The 16,714-nt window shown below is 49.5% G+C and overlaps 1 protein-coding gene across 2 annotated transcripts; it reads left to right on the top strand.

The window, feature by feature from the left end:
• The first annotated feature begins 1,790 nt into the window (after positions 1–1,790).
• On the top strand, positions 1,791–14,459 carry LOC144933971 (mitochondrial glutamate carrier 1-like). Of its 2 annotated transcripts, XM_078859356.1 has the most exons (10): positions 1,791–2,506; positions 6,113–6,184; positions 6,565–6,690; positions 7,227–7,282; positions 8,772–8,862; positions 9,030–9,148; positions 9,796–9,997; positions 11,206–11,372; positions 11,857–11,932; positions 12,073–14,459. In XM_078859356.1, the coding sequence occupies exons 2-10, from the start codon at positions 6,165–6,167 to the stop codon at positions 12,224–12,226; spliced, it is 1,011 nt and encodes a 336-aa protein (XP_078715482.1). In that variant the 5' UTR covers positions 1,791–2,506; positions 6,113–6,164; the 3' UTR covers positions 12,227–14,459. The 2 variants fall into 2 exon arrangements, with proteins under 2 accessions (XP_078715482.1, XP_078715483.1); XM_078859357.1 differs by lacking the exons at positions 1,791–2,506; positions 6,113–6,184 and adding an exon at positions 7,976–8,038 and having other exon boundaries at positions 6,619–6,690.
• Positions 14,460–16,714: the final 2,255 nt, after the last annotated feature.

The raw sequence follows: 16,714 nt of genomic DNA, 5'->3' as shown, positions 1-16,714 counted from the left end.
ACAGAGCCACGGGTCACCTCATCTCACGCGTCACTTCATCAAGGGAGGGGGGGGGCGCATCGGGCACGATGTGTCGCTGTCTTTAACTAAGAGTGCTGTCGCGGTTACACTTGTCAGGAATTTAGAATGTTACACGGAACTTTTCGTTTTAAACTGATGTCAACTTTGCTACGTCAATTCGGTTATGTGTTGTATGTCAGGGACGCTGTACAATAAACCTTTAATTAAGGCTGGTGACATTGCATGACTGACACTGCGGGGGGTATCGGGGCAATGCGTGGAGTCGGAAGGAGGAAGGGGGGTTGGGCGGCAGATGGAGCATATCGCCGCGATTCCCAGATCAGAAGGGTGGGGGGTGCAGTCTGTACGGATGCAATCCTGGGAGTGAGTTTGTGTTGGCGATGGAGCGCCAAGCCCTTCTCCTCTCACCCATAGCAGCCCAGCAAGAGGCCCAACACCATCTCTGTCCCCAATCTTACCCCTAGCCACAACTCTGATCGCTAACCAACACCACCATTAACCCTATCCATGTGACTACTATCTCCAAGGATCCCTATTACTAGCACGAACCCCAACACGAACCCTATCCCCGATTTTATGATAATTTTACCTTATATCACGCACAATATTCAGTCACTTTCGCACCTACGATTAGCACGGTTGTATGTGTATGGTGCGAAAGACGGTCAACATACATACCAAATTAGGTATTTCGTGATCGTAAATGAAATATGCGGATCGAAAATAAAATTGCAAACAGAGAGCACGGGGTGCCAGAACAAGTGAGGTCCATGTGCAAACTCTGGTTTAATAGCAACATAAATCGGGGGGCTGAAGGGGGGGAGCCACGCTGTAGTTGAGAGGCACGTGTATTCCTGGAAATTGAGCAGCAAAGCTAAAATTATTTTTACCAAAGTTTTAACAAAATGAGTAGGAATAAGGAGGCACTTCTGATGCTATGGAAGGGAGAGGAAATGTTAATTGGCGGATTTTTGTTGTTGTAAGAGGACGTTTAGGATGAACACAGCCCAGTGGTGGTTCCTTATTTGTCCAGAGAGGACAGTGTTAGATTCTCTAGGGGGGCACAACAACAAAAGGCGCAGTCGGCGTCAATTAATCCGGAGCTGTCCGGGGCTGAGCTCCAGAATGTTCATCCCCATCCCGCCGCCGTAGGCATCGTGGGGGGCGTTGCACATTGTCGGGATCTCAGCCCCAGGCAGCTCCGGATAAAATTAAGTCGTGACTTGCATACGACATTCGTTGAAGAGGAATTCATTTGTAACTTTCCGCTCCTTAAAATATTCCACGAGAAAGTTTCCCCAGGTGGAGGTCGCCAATGACGGCGCCTCACGCGGTTGTGACGAATATAAATGCCGCGTCCATAATTACATTTATAGCGCGATTTTCCTCAAGGATCTCAAAGCGATGTACAGGGCACAGCAGCAGACACTGCATAAAACAAATATAAATAAATACATTTTAAAAATAATTTACTCAAAATCCATGCCGGAGGGGTGGCTCACGGCGGGGTTCGCAATTTGTGGCTCATGCCCCACCCCGCCCCTTAGTCACATGCTGCCGCCCGCATGTTCTGCAGTGGAAATAACCGATCACGCCGCGATCACGTGAACATATTGCTCCCATTGGCCCACGCACAACCACACGATCGCTTCTTATTGGCTATGATGTCGGGTGCCCGCCCTTTTCTCCCGCGAGCCGCGCTCTTATTGGTTACTTGGGCGCACCGCCCCCGAATGCGCGCTTATAAAAGCGCGTCTCGTTGGGCGAGGCACCCGAGCCCAGGGGGAGATAGCAGTGGAAAGTCAGTGTCAATCTGATTCAAATTCGTTTATTCATTAATTCTGAATTAATTACGACTGCTATAAGAGACTTAAGTCGTGTTGGCTTCATTACCAGGCGAGCAGAGCAGACAAGGTTACTAAGTGCAGGAGAGACAGGGTTTATACAGGGAGCATAGCACAGCAATTAACTCACTAAGTAAGGGCTATTAGTCTATAAGACAGAAACCAAGTACGTGTACTGCACATTAAATTGCAAACTACTTCCGATTATCACGGTTGGCTACGTACGGTACGAAAGAAGGCCATCGTACTTAACAGACAGGCTTCTGGCTGCACTCGACACGGTGACTTGCATAACCAGAGTACTAAAGCGACGGCGATTATTTAATTATCACTTCAGTGTCCGGCACTAACGCAGACACCGAAGTAGCGTAGACTGGGTTACTCTGTATCCTGAACAAGTACTGCAGACGAATACGAAGACCAATTAGTTACAGATTACATGACTTCGTTCTCTAGACTCCAAAGCAAAAGCCACTACTGAGTGCACTCCACACGACGACTTGCATCTGAGTAGTTTGAGACACGGAACATTGTGGGCACAGACCTCTTTGGGGACTCGGAGTGGTGGAGATCCGTGACACGACAGACCCCGACTGCTCTGGAGATCGTCAATCGTCGACTAAAGCCGCCTCACAACCTCGGTGATGAGCCACCTTGCATCGCACGACACGTATCTTTAATATTGCGTTGTGCTTGTGGAGTAGTTGTGTTGCGTTGTGCTTTACAGCAATGTATTTAGTCGATGTGGTGACGCGTGTCACTTTAAAATGAGACTGCTACCCTGGCCTCTCGAGTTCTCGGCTGGGTGAACGCGTGATTTGAAACAAGAGTGGTGGTCCCTGTGGCCAGCAGCAGGAACACTTATAATGTCCCTTAATAGCCGGTGATTGGAATCTGAGTGTGGCGGGTTTGTGTTTGATGTGACCGTGTCCATGGCGAGGCTTCCAAGTTTGTTTTGTCTAACGGGGGGAAAATTCAAGAGACGAGGAGAGTCATTGGCGTGACCTGGGTGGTGGTCGTCACAACCACGGCTCACTGGGGGCACCCCGAGTGAGCCCACGTCGGGGGGTGCCGAGCTGGACGAGGGGGACGAGGGGGGTGCCCCCAGGGTGAGTCCGTGACACGACACCACTCTGGTGAGTCGAGCTGTAGCTACGGAGTTCCTGAACCTGGCACGGTACCGCGATGCGACACTTATTGTGACGGGGCAGAGCCGAGACGCGGTGCCTCTCGGCTCTAAGCGAGGTCGCCACAGTTTGTAAACGTTACAGAATCACACGTTTATTTCCCGACTAAAGGTAAAGCTAAGAAGCAACTTTTCAAGGGCGACTCGGCAGGCAGACATCAAGTCGTTGCACTATTACAGATGTAAAGAAACGTAATAGCAGTGATGTTAGCGAAGACGCCCTGTGGGTGTCTTGGATGACGGCATTTAGCCACCGAGTCGCGCGTGGCGTGGAATGTTGGAGACGGCGGTCTCTGTGGTGGTGCAGGGTGGTGGGGATTGGGCGTGGAGGGGTGCAGAGGTGAGTTGGTGGTGGTTATGGTGACGTGTAACAATAGTTTGCAATGCAGTTGGTAGTGGAGGACATCCTGGATGGGGGTTTGGTCGTAGAAGGATGTTGGTGTTCGTGGTGGAAGGTTCGGGTGATATTGGTAAATGTCGGGTGGCTTCGATAGTTCTGGAATGCAGTTGGTAGTGGAGGCTTCGGCCGATTGTGAACGCGTCGTTTGACCGCTGAACCGACCACTGTCCACTACCCCATGCTATGGAATACGCGAGCCCCGACAAAGCCTGCCAAGTCGCATCAAGCAACGCCTCGTTCTTTATGGCCTATGAGGGGCACGGTGGAAGCGGCACGACGAACTCGTTTAGTGCGCTTTGTATAACGGGGGCATGGCATCTTGTGCTGATCGCCAGAGAAAGTTTAAAATGGAAAGTTAGAGAGATTGTGACCATTAAGGGTGCATGTGGCAGGGTAACGCGAGCCGGGCCTTCTGACGGGGGGGGGGGATAGACACATTCCTGTGGGTTCGTGACCACCACCTTGTGTGCTGGAGCAGCTCCACTTGAGCTTCGCATCACCGCGTCTCTACGTGCACATTAACATCCACGTGGTTGTTTTACATGATTTGTTTTTGTCAGGTGAGAACTCAAGAGACCAGAAGTTTTACATTCTCACGAGTGACGCGGGTAACTAAATTTAAGGATTCATCTTCTTGGTTCTTTCGGTAAAGTCACGTAGAAGGGAAGTAATAAAATAATACAAATAAAGCAATACTAATTCTCACGACGTTTTGGCCACAACGCAAGCAGCCGTCCTCAGATGAAGAACAGAGCTGTGGGAAAGACAGCGTCTTTCTGTCTTTCCGACAGCTCCGTTCTTCACCTGTCCACTATCCCATTCCACGTCGTGATAATTTTTGATGTTTTATTTTTGTTATTTCCCTTCCACGTGACTTTACCGAAAGAACCAAGAATATGAATCCCTACAGTCACGAAAGCTTTAAATCGAAATTTAAATTTAAGGAGTGGTGACATTTGAACGCTTATTGGTAGAATAGATGCACGTCCACATGCTCAGTGGTCAAAAGTTGCCGCATTGATACAAGTAGTAGGTCCAAGTATTTAATATTTGTTATCGCTGGCTGTGGTGGTGCCGCTGGTGTATTAGGTCTGTTTAGGTCAGGAATGTGTTTGGGCCACTGCTCGTGGTGGCACGGGATCGTATTAATCCCTCAATTTTAATCTGGTGGCTTTCGCGGCAGACCGTGGTGATGTCATGGATTCCATGTGAATGGAGCGATGCTTTTCCGTTGTTTCCACAGTATCTTGTTTCCACAGTCTCATACTTGTCAGCACATGCCTTGTGCCAAATGCTCTTGAGTCACGCTTCAGACATGAAACAATAATATGGTCGGTACCTGATTCGAGTGGTGGTGATGCAATGCGTTGGAAATGTAAATAACCGCACTCGCGTGCAATGCTGTATATCCATTGTGGGGAGTTCAGATTACATGCAGTGCCGAAGATGTTGACATACGCTGGGGTGGGGGGGATGCGTGTGTTTAGAAGTGGTACCTCCCTGCAGTGCAAGTGAATCGGCTGGAGAAGACTGGCAGTCCACTGTATTTTCTGTCTTCATCAGTAGACTTGGGTAGGACGCGTTATGGGGATAAGGGACACGATGGACGATGGTCAAGACTTAACAATGGAGTGGCAGCCATGGAGTAAAACGCAGATGGATTGTTGCTTCGCAAGACCATGAAAGCTTGCGGGATCTTGGGTATGTTTTCATGCAGCAGTGGATTCTCCAAACTTTTTTTTGGGGTTGGGTCGATCTTACACAACAAATACCTCTTGTGGATAATATTGGTGGCGAATGCTTACGTGTTAAAATTCCATACATGTTGAGCTCATCTTTCTACTGTCCATCGTGATTTAAGCACCCTCGGTTTCTGAATACAGTATGCATCTAGTTTTAAGTGCAATTCAAATGGTATGGTAAACGCATTTAGTACCGTTTTAAAACCTATTTATAACAATGGACTTGCAAACCAGAGGTCGTCAATTATATTCCAACTCCCATTGTGGCATTTGAAACAATGGTGCGAGTTTTTCAAATCTCCTGTGTTTGTCCACGCAGCAATATAAACACCACAGTCAGTTGGTGGGCATGTCGTGTGTCGGTCACCGCTTCCAACGCTTAGTCAACGGAGAAGAGTAGACCAAATACCCTCTCGGGTTCGCTCGAGTGGAGGCCCTTCTGTCAGCAGTGGCATGTGAGGCATTTCAGGAAACTTAAGTAATCCCTCCGCATGTCACAACGAAGAGAAACCGCATGGCGCCAGTGTGGCGACAGACTTGCAGAAGTGACTGTGTGTGTATGGCCCAAGTGGTGACGCGTTGAGGGGACAGTGTTGCATCAGCTTGGGTGAAGGACGAGGGTGGCCCCTACGCCCAGCCCTACTGCCGATGCCCTTAAGCAAATACAGTAGAGGGAAGTTAAGTGAAGGGGTTTGTGCATAGTGGCGGGTTACATTATCTAAATAAAGTAGCGAGTATTGGTTTCCTGTCTAGGTTTACCAGTGGGTTTCTGTGTCAAGGCTTACCGTGGGAACGCGGAAGAGTTATGAGGCAGTAAATATTACATTCATGGCTCGGTATGCTGAGGGTTGTGTACCTTGTGTCTACTGTGCCGTCCTTTTGTTGATATTCAGCTAATGGTCTAACTTTCTTCTTACAGATTTGACGCATTTTCTAACGACCAGCTCTACCCTTCAGTTGACTTCAATAGCATGGCGGACAAGCAAATCAGGTATGTGGAATACGGTTCTGGATGCACGTCGATTTCCGAGTTGGGTCCTACACTGGCAAATGCTGCTTTGTTCATTTAGTGGTTAAGTGCAGAATTTCCGTTTTGGATTTTTTTAAATAAAAAAAAAGACTTTTTCCTCATTTCAGTGCCTTAAAAAATGTCAGCTCACTTATACATTGCCACTCATGGTCTCTGCGAGCCAACTCATTGTGAAGAATTTGTTCACTGATAGTTTGGAAGTAGTTCGCAGCTTTTTAAGTATTCATGGTATCACAATCAAGGAAGTTAATTGGCCATTTCTAATGGGAATGTTTAGAAAACTGCACAAGATGTTTAACGTAGTAAAGCTGCTCCACTCTGCGCGATGCTTGTCTTCACAGTTTGCCAGCGAAGCTCATTAATGGTGGCGTGGCTGGCTTGATTGGCGTGACGTGCGTCTTCCCCATCGACCTGGCCAAAACCAGGCTACAGAACCAGCGACAGGGCCAGCGGGTATACCGCAGCATGTGAGCAAGTGCACGCACCCATTCACTGCTACCCATACACACCCAGCGTCAAAGACAAAGATCCCCACTGTAGCCTTTACAGGCTTCTTAGGTTTGCGCAAGTGCTGTGAAGAGAGCGCACATGAAGGCGGTGGGTGGCTGGCACTGCACCTGGCCGCATGTCTCCCTAGTGGTGATGTTTACACACCCCACCAGGTACTGATTTGAGGCGAAGTCGACCTAGGGAAGGGCCCAGGACCGGTTCAGATACTCGTCACTGGTGTTTGCCGTGCCTGGTTCGTAGTGCGGCGCGCCAACTGCTACACTACCGCTCCACTCCGCTACCTCCACACACCCATCCACACCCAACCTACACCCATACATACCCAGTTTCACACCCCCATCCACCTCTCCATCTACAAGCACCCTCATCCTGTTGGTATTCTTCTGGGAAATGTATCCGTCATGCGTTTACAGTGGGTCTAGAAGCACTATAAATAGAGATGTGTTGCGTGAGCCATGTGTGATTTCTAATAGTGTGATTTCTAATTGCATAGGTTTGATTGCCTGGTAAAGACGGTGCGTAGTGAGGGCGTGTTCGGCATGTACAGAGGTAAGCTTTTAAGTTTCTCACTGTAACCTTTTATGATTATGTTTTCATCCTAAAGCTCAACTATATTGGAAGGGAAATTGATTACCAGAATTGGCTGCAGAGAATTTTGCTGCCTATAATAATTGGGATGTTAACAGATACAAACGTGAGTCGTGAATAGCATTGCTAAGCAAGTAAACTGTCACGCTGTGGAAAGTGTTTTTAAAGATGATTTAAAAATATGACAGTATAAACTTTGTTGGATACTGGGCTTTTGCCAGCTTAGCTGGCTCTGGACAGGATGTATTTCACTGGACACCTCACAAATGACATGCTCCATCTCGAGAGGTTTTCCAGTTGAAATATTTATATACTGAGGATGGGGAATTGCATGTATGGGCAGTCAAAACGCGGTTAACACGGTCAGCACGGGTTTCTTGATATGACACAGTGTTCATCGATTTATTTGGGATTCTGTTGAAATCTTAGTTTGACATGGAACATGGCATTTACCAACCCGGCCTAGTGGTCGTGGGGCTGGCTGCACCTGTAAGATGCAGAAGGCCCAGAGGCCTCGCTGACCGAAAAGGTAGAGGCCGTGCGCAGTCCACGTGGCGTGCACGCAGAGCCCGGCTGGGAAATGTGCTGACTGTGTGGCCGCGTGTGGGCGCGCCGCTTTGTGTGCTTGTTGCAACTGTGTTTTTCATATTGCAGACACTGGGATCAGTTGATTCCTTTGCTCACTGGTCTCCATGGGACTGACGGCTAGCCAATCAGGCGAGGCCCCCAAGGATCATACTGTACTGTTTTTATTAATGGATTTGTCTCCCACTCTCTCTGCCGTACGAATTGTGGCGATGCCTCTTGCTCAGTTACCCTGCGACCTCCTCTCCTCCGCTCCTCCCTTGTTAACGAGCCCTGTCTGGGTTCGTTCTCCTGAACCCTTGCACTTCAGTCCTGTCCTTGATGGTCTTCATCAGTTTACTTTTCTCTCAGCTAAAATCTGAAGATAATTTTCTAATAAACGTTTAATTTTAAGTTTGTATTATAACATTTTCTAACAAGTAATCCATGTTAACTGCAGTAATGCTGTGACAGTAATTGCACATTTATAGTGTTGATTTTGCGTACATAATGGGGAATGTTTAAGGTTTTCATTTAAAATAATGTTTCACTATTTTATGAGGATTACGTAAACCTTTGCACAGTGGTGTTTTGCTACGATTTGTAATTTCCCCTAGCGCCGTCTCGACAGTTCTGAACGCCTTTGACTACTCGACCTTGGCCTCCTTCTGGCTCACACTGCACTCATCCGGTTATGTGTGGCTGCCTCTCTGAATCTTCTTTTTCTCTTGCATGCTCTTTCTTACAGTAAATGGCTGTAGTTGACCATGTTTATCTAAATAAGGGTGCACCCGGCTCTGCTGGCGTGTGAACACAAGGGGGGGGTATGCGGGGTATGTGCCCATGGCGGCGTGTGCTCACACCTGTTTTGTCTGTGCCCACGCAGGAGCTGCTGTCAACCTGACGCTCGTCACACCCGAGAAGGCTATTAAACTCGCCGCGAACGACGTCTTCCGCCAGCTTCTCTCCCGTGACGGGTGAGCATAACTTCGCCGTAGATTTCCACAAGCGACCTATTCAGGAGTGGTGACAGAACCTCCGAAATGTAAAATTGAGAGGTTTCATTTGTTCAGTGTTAAACGTTTCATGGAGCTACTTCAGCACAACGGTAGGCTTTGATGAGCAGTATCTGCTGTCGGTGTAGGAACGGCCTGAGCGTGTGGCGGGAGATGGTGGCAGGCTGTGGAGCCGGCGTCTGCCAAGTGGTTGTCACCACTCCCATGGAGATGCTCAAGATCCAGTTACAGGACGCAGGCCGCCTGGGCAAGTACCCCACCCCCCAACTTGTGATTTCACTCCCTCAGTCATGCTCTCACAAACCTATTGCACGTCAATATCGGTGGATTTTATAATATGTAGCGGAATACACATCTATGTACATGAGTACATGGCCCAACACTTACAATGTTCCGCATGCGGGCTTCGGTTCTGGCTCCAGTTTCCGCCAGTGGACGTTACGTGCCTTGTGCTGTGCCAGCCTTGCTCAAGTGCATGGGGGTGGGTTTTGGTTAATTAAACACGATACACTGGATGGTAAATCCACACCAAATGAGCCACACCAAGATAATGGAGTTCCAGGCTATGCACACAGACTAACTGACACGTGCACAAACATGCTATGCTCAGCACCTGAGCCACTGTTTTTATTTGTCTTTAAGATCTCAGACAACGTTGTTCAGCACTTGGTGATATATTAAACGTTTTAACTGTAAATAATAAGGTGGGAGGCCTGTATTGTCCCAACGTGTGTACACACGTAGTTAACTCATTGTTTGAAAGTATACTTACGTTTTAACTCTTGTTTGAACATAGATTTTGATCCTATGATTTGGGGCAATGTTAATTTTGCCCAAGAAGCATTGCAATGTGTGCACACTTTGGGGTAACGTTTAGTGACTGCTTCACTACAGTGGCACAGCAGAAGCTGTCTGCAAACATCTCTACAGCTGGACTGGGGAGCGCAAAAATGGGTGCCGTCACCCCAGTGCTAAGCCGGGCCTACGTGGCGCACTCGGCTCCGCCGCCACGCTCTGCGGTGAACATCGCCCGCCACCTGCTGCACACGCAGGGCCTGGGTGGCCTGTACCGTGGGCTGGGCGCTACGCTGCTCAGGTAGTGACACAACCTCAACGCATTCGTCAATAACACCGCTCTGTAATGGAAAATGTACGTGTGTGTGTGTGTGTGTAAAATAGGTGACGTTTCAGGCAATTACCATTCTTAATAGCGCATAGGGAAATTGGAGACATTGAATAAAAGTTGTAATCTGCATTGTATACCATATACACCACGGGGCCCTAATTTAATTATAAAAACGTTGCCAGTTGAACAGTCTCAAATTGGCAAATGAATGTGTTACCCTTTTCTGGTATTTACAAACCCTTCACAATTTGAAAAGTATACGCATGCATTCAATTGTATTAAAAGTAAAACCCTGAGGTGATGACAAACACCATCGCATTCACACACAGCAGGCTGTGATGTGCTAGCTGTCAAGCTTGTTAAATGTGCCCGAGGTCAAACCTATCGTTAACTCCGTTAGGTTCTGATCTGTTGTACTCAAGCAGGAACTACAGTGGTGGTGGAATGGTTTGTTCCTTGCAATTTGGAGATCGCCGATTTGATTCCATATTCTGGCACGACAGGGAAAAAATGGTTCAGGTTTCTCAGACCCCCCCCATCAACCGCTTGTCCACCCAGCAGTCTAATGGGTACACCACTGCTGATGAGCAGGCCATGCATGGTGGGGTAAAGCGTAGGTACGGTAAGACATCTGGCACGCATAAAGAGTAGGCCAAATACAGCAAATCCTCATGAAAAGTGCCACGTTAAGCGGAAAACTCTGAAAGCAAAAAAAAATCCCAATAAATAATGCAACAATCAAGTTTGGCAAGATATGATGCACGCACACACAGTAAGATGCCGGGACAAGTCGGGGTATGCCACAGCGTTACTTTAACAGTCCGTATACTGTATCACTCCGCTCAGCTGCGCAGCTCGAGAAAGTAGTTAATTGTCGACTGTAAAAGAAACGTGTTTTATAACGGTGCGCGTCCCACGTTATAACGGGAACATTCAGCGTGTATGCCCTAATGGAAGAACTGCATAGTGTGAACACGCGCTAAGCAAGGTCTCACCGTATCCTCTTCAGAGTTCGCTCTGGTGGAGGCCAATTCTGCCAGCAGCGGCGTGGGCGCGCGGTTGCAGGTCGTACCTTTACCTGTTACTCGAGCAGTGGAATTGTCTTCGTCTAACATTCATGCTGCATTTAATGACAGTGTTGTAACAAACCTGCTGCTGTGCTGTGCTTTGCTGTTTAGGGATGTCCCCTTCTCTGTCATCTATTTCCCACTGTTTGCCAACCTGAACGAGCTGGGCCGGCTGGCTGGCGAGAGTGGCCTGGAGGGCAATGCCCCTTTCTACCACTCGTTCCTGTCGGGTTGCCTCGCCGGCTCCGTGGCGGCCGTCAGCGTCAGCCCCTGTGACGGTGAGGGCCGGCCACGCTCCTCCAACTTCGGCACTCGTTCTCAGCCACGGCTCGGCTCACAATTGGCTCTGGCTCAAATGAGTCGGCTCACGGCCATGCTTAAATTGAGCTGGCTCTGAGCCCTACTGCTGAGCCAACTGATGAAATGTGTTTACATTTGATATGTATTTAAATATTTAATTTTTCAAAATTACTCTATAATCCAGGTCACCTTCAAAACAAAGAATGCTGTTGAACATTTGTGTCTCTTTTTACTTTTTCCATAAATTATAATGTGGGTGCTGCTAAAAACAGGCTGCCCCGAAATTCATGAACATCTCGGTGCACTCATACAGGCTATTTCACTTACGATCACAGAAATGTTGAATACCATTCCATGACATAAAAATTACTTAAGTAAGAACTGAATGTCCATGGATTATGGAGTCTGGATTACTACTGTAGTTGTACCCGTATGAAACGCTGCTCTGTATTTGGTGTGCAGTTGTGAAAACGCGCTTGCAGTCTCTGCACAAAGGCGCCAGTGAGGAAACCTACAGTGGCATCGTTGACTGCGCCAGGTCAGTCGCTGCCACCTCCGCATGGTGACATCTGCAGTATTTTCTTTACTTGCTGCAAAGATCCTACCGTTATTGAATGTGTTTTAACGCGTTATAGTCGTCTCAAGTTGACCGTCTGTTTGCGTCGCTGTCGTCCGCAGGAGGATCTGGGTGAACGAAGGACCGGCGGCCTTCCTGAAGGGTGCCGGCTGCCGTGCCCTGGTGATCGCGCCACTCTTCGGCATCGCCCAAGTTGTCTATTTCCTGGGGGTCGGAGAAACCCTGCTGGCTGCGTTGAACGAAGCTCGGGTGTAGTTGACGCTCGCGAGCGGTGCGAGGGACGTAGATCCTTTGCGTGGTGGTTGTGCGCATGAACGCCTGCGCTGGTATGCTTCTGAACGTTGGGGGAATGACGTGGACGCGTACGATCGGCGTCATTAGTGGGCCGTGAGTGCCGGCAGGTCGCCGGTGAGTTGCGGACGGCGCGCCGTTACCAAAGGAGATGCTCCGCTCTCGGTGGGATGAGATTTTCTCTTCCCGAGGCCCGTCTCGGTCGTCACAAACTCTTGGTGTCACCGGCACCCAAGAGGGCACAGATGCGCTGACGCTCGGAGGCAGGGCTGCCAAGTGCTTGGATGGTGTACAGCAGAGGTGTGAAGAGACCACCATACAGGAGGGTTGTTAGCTACACAGTGGGATTCTAGGAATATTGAAAAATATGTTATTTATATTTATGTCTGTCAATACTTGTATTTATCTGTGTTCAAAAGTTGTGCTATATTCTATGGTACCATGAACCTGAAGACAAACGCATCCAAAGATGTAGACAGTGTGAGGACCAACCCATGAGAGTTGCACTGCGTTGTGGTTGAAAGTGAAGCCAAAGACTGAGCGACACATGGTGCTGCTTACAAACCTGATTCTAGCCCAGCAGCCAGATGCTGTGTATTACTTGAAAGCACCGTAGGGAACATGAAAACGACTCCAAAAATTGGGACATGTATGGATAATTTAACCATTCCTAAAGTAATGTGCAGTGATGCATTACGAGTCCAGATTGAAGAGTTATGCAGGAGGAGCCTTACCGGACCCCACCTTGGATTGTTTGCAGTGACACCGTCGCTAAAGAATATCTCAGTATTTGGTCAAATGTATCTGCCATGTTGGATTGTTTGGGAACCAGTGCTTGTTTTACATGAACCTCAAGCTTGAATTGTGAAACCAAAAGCTACCCATGTGCACCTGCTCGATTGAGTGACGGCGCCGACATTGGCGCGAGGCCTTTGGTCCTCTCGGTGGCAACTGGATGAGTGCAGCCATCGCTGTCATCGTACCCGCAGCCCTAAGCGCCGTGTGGGTGGCGATCCCTTGACCACTGTAATATTTATAATTACTGAAAAATAGGAACAGTATTGGTGCTCTAAATATCTCCAGGGCAGTCTGATGGTAATATTGGCCAGATGCTGTGGCTGAGGGATCCCTGTGCCAATCCACACTGGATTGCTCAGTTTGTAATTACTAAAGTAGCATGTACAGGAATATGGAAATGTGCTGGTTGGGGGCCCCAGTAACCGTAGGACTGTCACTAATGACACAGCCCATTACTATGATGTAACGTATGTTAATGTGCATGACAAAAACTGGTATTTCTTATCGCTGCAGGGAAACTAATAATGAGACCGACGGTGAAGTGTTGTCAGGCCACCTTGCTGTAGCTGGTGCCAAGCCACACGCACTGCTTTCCCATCGTAGACGCGGTCGGCCTCGACCTTCTCCGACTGCCCGTCTGCCGTAGGGGTGGGCGGCTGCCCCAGTAGCACTGTCGTGGGTGCCCTGTCGCGGTCCCTTGACGTGGCTTCTGTGGTGGGATGGCCTTTCTGGGTCACCAAAGCATGTTCGGTCCAGCCCAGCGGCCCGCACTGCTGGCTTGGGTTAAAGGATCCATACACCTCCAGTCCCACATTCTAGGTGTGGCTCAGCTCCAGCTTGGCTCCCAACTTGGCACGGCCATGGCATGATCGGCGAGGTTGCTTTTAAAGACACGAGCGGCCAGGCTCTGCTCACCCGAGGAAGAGCCAAGTCTGAGCCGTACCGTGCCTAAGAATATGGGCCTCGCCAGCGCGTGACTGTGGACAGGCTGGTGCAGAGCGGTGATCGTGTAACCTGCCCTGTATGTTGCGCGCGTGTAGATGCACAGTCATATAAGCTTTAATACAACAGTGTTTATATGTAAGTGATGACACTTATTACACTTGAAAGGGTGACACTGACATTGCTGCCCTCAGGGCCGTCTCCTGCCCTTGTTTACCTGTATTACACCTGGAGGAAAACCATTTGAAATGCACTGCGACCTCGATCAGTAATTCTGTTTTCACATTTTGCTTGAGTGCCCTTGCGCGATTTTCCTCTGTAGCCTGTCTTGTAGTCGCACTGTAATTTGTACATAGTCTGTCACCTTTTATATTCATACCTTATTTTTTATTTCCTTTCTGTACATGTTGAGTGCGTTTTTGCATACGTGTTGGAATAAACGCTATGTCACAACGTCTGCAGCTGTGAGCGTTCTGTTGTAAAGGAGAACTCCACATGGGCGTCGGTGGAAAACCAGATGACGTGGTTCGTGTCGGCGCAGTGTACACGCAGCTTTGTCAAAGCTTTTGCCTTCACGCATCCGGGTTTGCAATACACATGAGTCTGGCTTGTTTTAAGTTTAGAAATCGCTGTTGCAAGGGGCAGATTGGCGCACTACTGAATATACATTCGAAGGCCACGTGCATTATCTTTCGTGACGGGGAGTACAGTCAACTCTCCTGCAATGCTGCGGTGGGATGTGGGTCCCAGGAGTGTTTGTCTCTGTGGTCGAGGCAACCCAAAGTGAGAGACAGATGACTGGATGCAAGGTGGTCCAACCTTCGTGCTGCACTACATACGAGTTGTGCACATCGTGTTTGGATATTTTGCATAAACTTTGACAGACTTTCAACTGCCACGTTTCTCCAAAATGTTTTGCAACTTCACTTTTAAAGAGGATTATTGTACCCTCGATCTATCAGTAATCCAGCAATCCTGGGTCCTAGCTGCTGCTGCTCTATCGATGCACACCACCACAATTTGCGTACCCAGGTGAGAACTGGAGCCAAGGAGGAGAGTATGTTGCAGTGGTGATGGGCTCGGTTTGGCCTGCGAGGGGAGTAGCTTCCCTTGTGGCCTTCCTGTGCGGGCGCTGATCGTGTGATGAGAACGATGGCTGAATTCATCAGCGAAAGGATGGAAATCCGTAAATGCATGAGATGATGCTTCGCAGGTTGCTGTTGATTACATCTCGGGTTATGTGCAAACTGTGAAGTGCAACATTTCTAATTATCACTCCGTATCGTCGGGTACATTCCCCACAACTTCATCCCAGCGCGCACTCGGCCCAGCGCTGTCAAACTACAAACACGGAGCTGTGGTGACGTCTTCCTAAAGGAGAAGTCCGTTCGTTGTGTGCCGATGTCGTGCTACAAATTTCCCACGTTTGAAAAACTTTCATATCGGCTGCATTCGGCCGCCTTATTCTAGCTGGTGCGTCGGGCTTCTCAGCGCCTCGCCCGTCGCCCCCATGGATGGATATCCTCGGGCCTTCTGAAATGCTCGAAACGTTTAGTTGACGGGCAAGCGAAACGCCGAGCTGTTATAATAGATTCCTCGTAAACTACTCAATTGGGATTGCACACGATATTGCCGCCTACTGTGAGCCTACTGCAGGCTGTGTGCGCCTGCTTGATTGATTACCTTGAGCGAAAAGAAGGCGCCAATACCAAGTATGCTCAATTATAATGATTGATAATTATGTATATGACGTGAGAAGTCAAGGGACGCGATACAAGGTGTCAGTCATGAAGGGCAGGGACGCCAGCGGTGTGGTCATGAGCATGACATAAACACCGTGGAGGGGATTTCACGGCATCGGTTGGGTTGTTGTTGCCTTGAGCGTTTCAAAGCGCCGCCCGTGCGCCAAGACTCAGTCGCAAGGAGGGTGATGGAGGTAATTGAAGCGCACTGCCCAGACGCCAAGTGGCGGCTTCGTGGATTGAAGCGCATTGCACACTCACGATTATGGATTCCCTTCCCCGGGTTACCAATGCTACCCATTCATTCGTACATCACCGACCAGATCGCATGATCCATAGTCACAGGTTTATGATGTGTACAAATACTTGTTCTGTCGGACAGAGCCGGCAGCTGTCTCATCAACGTGAATGGGACAGAGAGCGGCTCTGTCGCGTGGCACGCATTGCGAAATCAACACTCGCTCCAGCCAGCCCCTCACCCGCCAGCCAGCCCCTCACCCGCCAGCCAGCCCCTCGCCCTCCATCCAGCCCCTCGCCCTCCATCCAATCCCTCACCCTCCATCCAGCCCCTCACCCTCCATCCAGCCCCTCGCCCCCCAGCCAATCCCTCGCCCTCCATCCAATCCCTCACCCTCCATCCAGCCCCTCACCCTCCAGCCAGCCCCTCACCCTCCATCCAGCCCCTCACCCTCCATCCAGCCCCTCAGGGTGATGGATTGGCTGGAGGGATAGAGGGAGTGAGAGAGGGGTGCAGGGAGGAATGGAGGCAAGGAGGGAGGGATGTAGGGGGGGATGGAGAGAAGGAAGAGAGGTGGGGGGTGGAGAGGTTGGGGGGGTGGAGAGGGGGGATGGAGGGAGAAGGGGGAGTGGAGGGAGAAAGGGGGGGGGGTGGAGGGAGAAAGGGGGGGGGGATGGAGGGAGAAAGGGGGGGGGAGAAAGGGGGGGGATGGAGGGAGAGGGGGTAGGGAGG

The sequence above is a fragment of the Lampetra fluviatilis genome, chromosome 8, assembly GCF_964198595.1.
Source record: "Lampetra fluviatilis chromosome 8, kcLamFluv1.1, whole genome shotgun sequence".
In the NCBI taxonomy this organism is placed as follows: domain Eukaryota; kingdom Metazoa; phylum Chordata; class Hyperoartia; order Petromyzontiformes; family Petromyzontidae; genus Lampetra; species Lampetra fluviatilis.
This window is presented reverse-complemented; position numbering and strand designations above follow the sequence as displayed.